This window comes from Botryllus schlosseri, chromosome 15 (assembly GCF_051294905.1).
Source record: "Botryllus schlosseri isolate E-star chromosome 15, Bs_hap1, whole genome shotgun sequence".
Lineage (NCBI taxonomy): Eukaryota > Metazoa > Chordata > Ascidiacea > Stolidobranchia > Styelidae > Botryllus > Botryllus schlosseri.
In genome coordinates this window covers 16,445,582-16,453,683 of record NC_137250.1, presented here as the reverse complement: position 1 = coordinate 16,453,683, position 8,102 = coordinate 16,445,582, and the positions used below count along the sequence as shown (strand labels likewise).

The 8,102-nt window shown below is 40.7% G+C and overlaps 1 protein-coding gene across 1 annotated transcript; it reads right to left on the bottom strand.

The window, feature by feature from the left end:
* Positions 1-1,751: 1,751 nt before the first annotated feature.
* Positions 1,752-7,432, bottom strand: LOC145458042 (uncharacterized). Its single transcript, XM_080336351.1, has 3 exons — positions 7,148-7,432; positions 2,224-2,382; positions 1,752-2,161 (listed from the first exon to the last, which is right to left on the bottom strand). The coding sequence occupies exons 1-3, from the start codon at positions 7,326-7,328 to the stop codon at positions 1,983-1,985; spliced, it is 519 nt and encodes a 172-aa protein (XP_080192477.1). The 5' UTR covers positions 7,329-7,432; the 3' UTR covers positions 1,752-1,982.
* Between the last annotated feature and the right edge of the window lie 670 nt (positions 7,433-8,102).

Sequence of the window (8,102 nt, the reverse complement as noted above, 5' to 3'; positions counted from 1 at the left end):
TCTCTATATTTACGCTACAGGTAGACCTCATCACTAATTTCCTTGTTACCTCGATATTATCTTTTCATTATATCGTAATCTTGTGGTGTTTTGAGCTGATGAAAATTTTAATAAAATGACTGATTGATTGAAATTCCGGTGTTAAACATATTTTATATTCATATGTGTAGCCTACCACCTCGATTCAGCAACATTCAATGCTTCTGTTAAGCACTTGACGTCATTGACGATAACGTTTAGTTCATGTGGTGATTAATCGATATTTCGTAAATCTGCACGCAGTATACACAAACCTGTGCTTTGTTTTGTGACGAAATATCGGGGCTTCTAAGACTACAGTTTTAATAAATTTTGACCCAACAGAAAAATTGATGAGGTGAAAATATTTTTATCAAGGAATGTGCGTCATGGTTGACGGCAGACACAGATATTGACGTTGGATTCTGGGAACTCCACGAGCTCCATCAAAATGGAGCATCATATCGAACTGTTATATGCACAATCGATTTACTGCGTTCTTTAGGAGTATGGCACTGGTATTTCGGAGATTTGCAACATGAGTTCTCTCACTTCCCTAGGTGTCACCATGACGTGTGGCGGTATCAGCAGTGTGATATCAAAGGTGAGATGCGAGGACAGGGACACGTTAAATATAAAAAAAAGCTCGGCGATGGTAACAGCCGTTGCTACGGCCAAAATATAAGCGTATGACCAAATCACAAAAGGTACATTCACGCTTAACTTGAGTGGTATCTTCATTTGCAGCAGTGTGCTACCAGACCAACAAGGAAACAAAGAGCGGGCGACTGTGTGTCATTCATATAATATCAGTCGGTATAATATGATAATATGAGTAACTGCAAACACACTCACACACTCACACACTCACACACTCACACACTCACACACTCACACACTCACACACTCACACACTCACACACACACACACACACACACACACACACACACACACGCACACGCACACGCACACGCACACGCACACGCACACGCACACGCACACGCACACGCACACGCACACGCACACGCACACGCACACGCACACGCACACGCACACGCACACGCACACGCACACTAACATACACACACACACATACACACACACACACACACACACACACACACACACACACACACACAAACACACTCACACACACACACATACACACATACACACACACAACGCCCATACTAACGCGAACTCTAATCAAGAGATGCAAAACGCGTGATAGCAGGGTTAGCTGGCTAAAATACCAATTACAAACATACAGTCACAAAACAGGCAGCAACACGTGGTTTCATCGCAGTTCACAAGATTTGAAATGATTCTAAACTAAAAAGGACAATATTTCAAACATATAGAATCGATTAGCCAGGAATTACTTCAACTGGAATTTAGGACTTTGACTCCGAGGCCTCCAGACTTAGACTCCTATAATTTGATGCTCAAAAGCGAGCAAAAACGCATAGACTGCGATCTTTAATTTTTCGTAAAGTTGGCGTATGAGTATTGCGTAGGCCTGGCTCTCGTAATAAATGTTTCCGAATACTGACATCTAACGGATATATTGCGAACGGTGAGTACAGATCCAGATTGATGGTCATCGGAACAGGACCAGGATTTTATCAATATCATATAACCGTTCTCATATTTACGACTGTGTAACGAGCCAATACTTTTTGTCTGAGTTAATTCAAATACACAGCTGAAGACCAGAATTTTCAGAAGCTACTTGCAGGTACATAACTTATTTATTTTTCTGAACGCAATAGAAATAAGCATATTGATCCACCAGAATTACACCCCGAGAAGGACGATTGACTCTCCGCTATTGTGCCTATTCCGTCTTAGTTTGACATACCAATTTCATTTTCAATAAGGTCACTATCGCCACTATAAATATCCTAATATGGATTTCAATAAAATTACATTCTTGCTCAGGCTGGAGCTGTCCTCTCAGAGTTCAATTCTCGTTTCTTCTGAGGATAAACTGTCTGTATGCCGCTACCGTACCGCCGAGCAAAGAGAAACAAAATGACATCCATCCGAACGCGTAACTGTACCCCCACGATCCACCATATTTTACCTTTCCGTGTGATTGCAGTGCAGTATACACTGACATACCAATCATGATAAACAAAGCTGGAGAAAAGGAATGTGGTGAAAATGCGCTTACAGATAGTGGAATAATGAGTATCATATACCTGCTACGAATGGGAGAAAAACCTTTCCTATTTCGAGCATTCCCGGATATTGTGATCTACCCGTTCGCGTCATGATGTAGAATGCAATAGCAAACATCAATGTAAATTCAGCTAACACGTCGAAGGCAAATGCCGTCCTTTCCGCAGTTCCACGAGAAACTATTAAAAAAGCATTGTATTTGAACTCATAACCTTATCGTTGAATAAACATTGTAGAGAAAATGTAGCAGTGAAGCAGTGAAGAAATGCGTGACAGTAATTTTATAAGGGGTTAAAGGCAACGAGGCGTAACGTGACTTTGAAACCACAGAGATAGTCGAATTGCAATGGTAATTTTCGTGAAAATATTATAGCTGCACTTCGAATACCGTGGCTTTCTGAGGAAAATGGCGAATGCCAAATTTTTTTTCACACTTCCAACTTTAATTTGAGAGCACATCATCTCTGGATTTCAGCGCCCCTTAAACATGAGCATCGGTTATCGGTATCTATAGTAGTGCTAGCCAGATGTGGTGAGTAACGAAGCAGATCTACTTTTTCCAACTAATCAAGTAATTTTTTCTACCTGCAGTGCTTACTCAAATCCCATTTTCCGTGATTTCTACTTGTACTACTACGTCATATTTTGTGATCTAGGTACTTACTTTTACCTATTGACATTTTGTCAAGTAGAAGTACTACACTACAGTATATGTTTTTCCAATAAGAGAGAAAGAGAGGGTGAGAGAGAGATTGAGTGAGATAGACCGAAATGGAGACATTTGGGGCCTGTTATTGCGGATAGTCCAATCTGTTCGTTATCCCTCGCACATTTAATATGCATGGAGTCACCAATCTGTTTCCATGAAAGTCTCTGTCAACACAGAGCTCAGCAAAACGTTTGGAATTATACGATCATATCGCGTGAAACGTCAATTTAGTATACGATGCAAACCGTCATATTTTCTGAAAGAGGGCACTAGGATGAAAATAAGTATAGAACTAGTGTTCTATGGAAAAGCGGTAATTTTTATCACATAATGAGATCGAATCCGTAGCCCAGTGGTACTCAACCTTTTCGATCTCGCAGTACCCTTTCACAGGGGAAAATAGTTCGCGGCAGACCATGTCACTTTGAGTGCCCTGAGTGGCGAGTGCGTAGTGGTACATTGCACCGCTACAAAACAAATGGGCCGTGAGTCTAGAATCCCTTGTTAAGTGTTGGAGCAGTGGTTCCCAACCTTTTTCGGTGTCAGGGTCAAATTTAGAATTTCAGAGTATGGTTGGAGCCACACCAAGACACTCATTAAGTATAGCAAAGATTATAGAGTAGGGTTACCATACGTTCTCTTTTAAGAGGATTTGTCGTCTTTTTAGTGTCCTCGGAGGACGCCCAAATGTCTTTTTTTTAAAGATTTTGTCCTCTTTTTTGAGAATTTTGGTTAAATATAGAGCAAAATCGACTGAGATACAGTAAATCATCACTGAAGTAGAACGCTCCGGCGGGTATTTCGGGAGCTGATCCAGAAACTTGACCTTTTTTTGTAGTCAACCGACCACGAAGTGGGGAAAATTTATCATTTTCTCAGAATTTTCCACCACTTTTTCAAGTCTGAAATTTTTAAAAAAGTGTCCTCTTTTTAGATTCGCAAAATATGGTAACCCTATTATAAAGCATCAAAACACGTACCCACTTGACCGAATGACTGAATAACCTATTGCAGCTTTAAAGAATTTCTGATTGCTTTAGATCAATAAAAAGTTCACAAAATAGAGTAAAATCGAGGAGAACTGGACAGCTGCTGCCGACTGCTGAGCCCGGTAAAAGCAGCATAATTGGTTGTCCTATATAACTGGTAATCCGAGTGTCCAAATTTAATATGTCTAATATGTCTGGTTTCAATCGAAAGCAAGTGTTGCACTGATTCAGAAAATTTAAATTTAAATATGGCCAAGGCAATGAAGCGAACCCAAAATAGTCATCAAAATATGAAAATTGGCCTTGCTCCACACAATCACTCGACGCCATTAGTCATTGTTATGGTCATTGTGCTGCCGCGCTCCCATTGTTCAGAACGATCGACCTTCGGCGGCTATTTTGGAGTAGTGTTGTTGCCCTGGCGAGATTTCAATTCGTATTTTTGGAATCAGTGCTGCACTAGCTTTCGATAAAGACCGGACATATCGAATTATTCGGACGCTTGGGTCGCGAGCTATAGGACTACCAATTATGCTGCTTTTAGCCGGCTGAGCAGTACGCATCTCTGCGTATTCAACCGTCAGTCACGTGTTGTACATCTATCCGTATAATAGCTACTGTTCGTTCAACTGGAATGTTAGGGCACATTATATCGAGACAGCAGTGACGTAACGTTAGCAGTCTACTCACAACTTTCCTGCAATCCTAATTAAAAACTCCAGACTCCAAGCCAAGCAAGAGTATTTTGTAAATACAAATTTTATTTTATATCGTAAATCGATTTCTAAATATTTTGTTGGGGCCGCAAGAAGGCTAGCGGGGGGCCGCGGTTGGGAATCACTGTGTTGGAGGTTTATCGAGGCTCCTCCTCGCCCTCCGATCTGTATAAGCAGCGTCTTACAAACGGTTTCGAGCGAAAGTAGGCCGTGTTATAAGTTGGCATCTAAGAAATCAGCGTATAATATCGGTATGGTAAAGATTGACCATAGATGTCGAAAATTTGGAAAAATGTCATCAACTTGCGTCATGTCACTGTTTAACATACGGTTAAGATGGGGTGACTACGGTCACACCTCAACATCACGACCCAATTGCTCCAGTGATGACCTTGTTTATAGTTATCACCAAATGCTACCATATGTGGGCGAATTAGCGTATCACCAGCATTGACGGCGGAGAGTATCTGAGATTCTCCTCCCCTACGTCGCTGTGCTCACAGGGTATTAACAAGGAAGAGGATTAAATGAGCAAGGAAGCGAGGATGATCGAGCCCTGACATTAGGCTGACGGGGATGCTAGATTGAGAGATCGTGACTGGTTGTTTCGACATCATTGTAGGGGAGATGTGGTACCGATGGATCAAAAATTGGAAAATGTTCGCTGGCCCCAAAATGTTCAGCCGAAAACAGCAGATCTTTTGCTGGCTCAGCACTTTGATACCATCTCTACCTATCGCGCACATATACATGAATATCCGTCTTTTCCAAAAATATTTATGGACGTTTAAAATTTGTTGCTCGAACGTGTCATCGGTCCCCACCCGGTGGGTCCAATAGCACACGACCCGGGGACCTATGACACATATACCCTAAAAAACTCAGATGTGACAACTTTTCTTGCTCAGTATTATAATCTAAGCTACAGCAAGCGAAAGAAGAATTTTCGGTCGCAACCGTCAAAAAATAGATTAAATATTGACTCAAATGTTGTCATAAAATCACGTTTCGATTTAGGCTCGGACTTATAAATTTGAGGGTACATACATATTGCCCAAAAATCGACAATGTGACTTCCAAAGACCTCGTTATAGCGATAAAACATCATATTCAATTATTACATAAAGATTTTCTGTACGTAGTCAAGTTTCATTTGTTTCATGATTAGTATGCTTGATTATTTTGCTTGATTTGGCTGTTGTATCATCGGTCCCCTCCCTACTAATTTTGTACATGAATCGAAAAAAATTCCACTCAAGGAAAGAACTGAAAAAAATAATAGGTTCCATTATATAGCCTGATACAAGCCCTAGACTTCACAATAAGAATGATTGCTGGTTTGTTCGTGTTGAAGGTTACAAAGAAAAATGTATATGTCGATCTAAATTTAGTTTACACCCCCCAAAACAAAAAACATCTGTGAGAGACCCCATAGTTCGCGCACGTCGAATTTTTTTGTATGTGAGGAAAGATGTTGCCAGCATGCAATTGTAGAAAAGTTCACGGAGTGTAATCATGGAATTATCATAGAGAATTTTCAAAGTATTTTCGGTCCCAGTGATCCATCGGTACCACATCTCCCCTATCTGTTCATTGCATCGCATTCTATACCGCGTATTCATTGGTGTAGGAGCATAGTCTGCCGCCTATGGCTTTCGTTGAAAATGCCGCCCAAATTTTAAAATAGTATCAACCCACGTTTTTCAGTACTTCTGTATTGTTGACTAAAAGAACAAAAAATGGTCATCACCCCACATTTTGCCGCCCCTCAGCCTGTCGCCTATGGCGCAGAGCCATAACCGCCAAGTGGCTGCTACGCCACTGCGTGTATCTTGAGCGATTGATAATAGAATCACCGATTATGCCACACTTAATATTTGGATTCCTTAATATTTGTTATCTGTCGACTTAGTTTAGTACATTTGTTCGCGGCACCCCTGAACAGTCCAATTGGCACGCTAGTGTGCCGCGGTACGCAGGTTGAGAATAACTGCCCCTCTTGACATTATATATTACCTGCATGGAATGAAGCAACACAAAGCCCGATCTCTTCACCGTCCACATACGTCAGTTCCCAAGCTTTGGCGGCACATGAGAGCGTATTTATGATTGTTCTTCAAAACTACTTACTCACTTTACACTTTACGAATGCAGCAAATTCTACTTATACTTGAAGTAGTTTTTAATAATTTATCCGGTGATCCACAAGGTTCTGATGATGTACGATTTTGGTTCATTTTGATATAAAGAACGCAAAAGGTTTCATATAAAACAAATTAACATAAAACTATATTGACGAAATTTACATCGCAGCTAAGGAAATGAATGACCATGAACATTAGAATACATTTGTAGTTTGCAGGTCATGGATTCCATATTTTCATAATTGCTTGTCATTAATCGGGCAGTACCAACACACTACATTATAGTTGAGTCCAGAACTTCGTATGAAATTCCAAACAACATATGTAACCTCTTACTCAAATATTCAATTACGGAACTACATGTAGCTAGTAACATATTTACTCACTTGTAGTGCTGGTGTCGCCGTAGATTCCGTCGAATAAACCCAAAGCGAATCCTTGAGGAAATTCTACAGGGGCTGCCTCTGGCGGAAAGTATAGCCATCCAGGCGTCGCCACCGATATGATATTAAATAGAAGTGCAAACGATAAGAGCCCGACGGCGGCAAACTCCATAATTATATCCATATTGTTCAGAATGTGGTATAAACTAGGTTTGTCGAGTATATAACTGAAAACGGATTCTTGATACTCTGTAATCCCTAATATCCATAAAGGGAGAGAACCATGGCTGCAAAAATTTAATGATCGTTGCTTATCTGCGCACGTTAAAGTACCAGTGTTCGAAGACACTACCTAGTTGCTATCCATATTCATTCTTCTTACAAAACTACTATTTATTTATATCGACTTGTTTCACTATATGCAACGAATTCAATCCGAACTATACGATAATATCACTTTTTCTTTGTTAGCTTCATAAATTGCATTAACACTCATTAAATCAGCTGTAATAAAGGATTGGAACAGGGGCGGGCAACATACGGCCTGCGAGCCGGATCCGCTCCGCGACGGACTTTGAGCGGCCAACAGAGAGTTTCTACCATGGAAGTGAAATTCTAATCTGATAGTGTTGACAAATTTTATGCGTCGCAGAAGGAATCCAAGTTTGCAAACGCGAGAAAGATGGTCATGAAACTGCTTGTTCTGTTCCGGTCTACATATACATTTTCGAGCAAGCATTTTCGACCATGGACATTACCAAAACAAAGCTGCGTTCCAATATAACTGATGTTCACGTGCAGTCTTTACTAAGGTTTTCTACATCCGACATGCACCAGGAGGAAAAAGAACTTGTTGACAACTTTGATCGACCACAGATGTCGTGATTGACTTCAACGGCTATTGCAGTACGTTAGGTTCATAAATTCATCAAGTACTGCTTTTGATCCCTATGCTTTA

Coding starts and splice junctions, on each gene's coding strand:
- LOC145458042 (XM_080336351.1), bottom strand. CDS start 7,328: ATGGATATAATTATGGAGTTTGCCGCCGTCGGGCTCTTATCGTTTGCA. Junction 2,383..7,147: donor CGGCGACACCAGCACTACAA/GTGAGTAAATAT, acceptor CTTTTTTAATAG/TTTCTCGTGGAACTGCGGAA. Junction 2,162..2,223: donor TTTTCTCCCATTCGTAGCAG/GTATATGATACT, acceptor CCTTTTCTCCAG/CTTTGTTTATCATGATTGGT.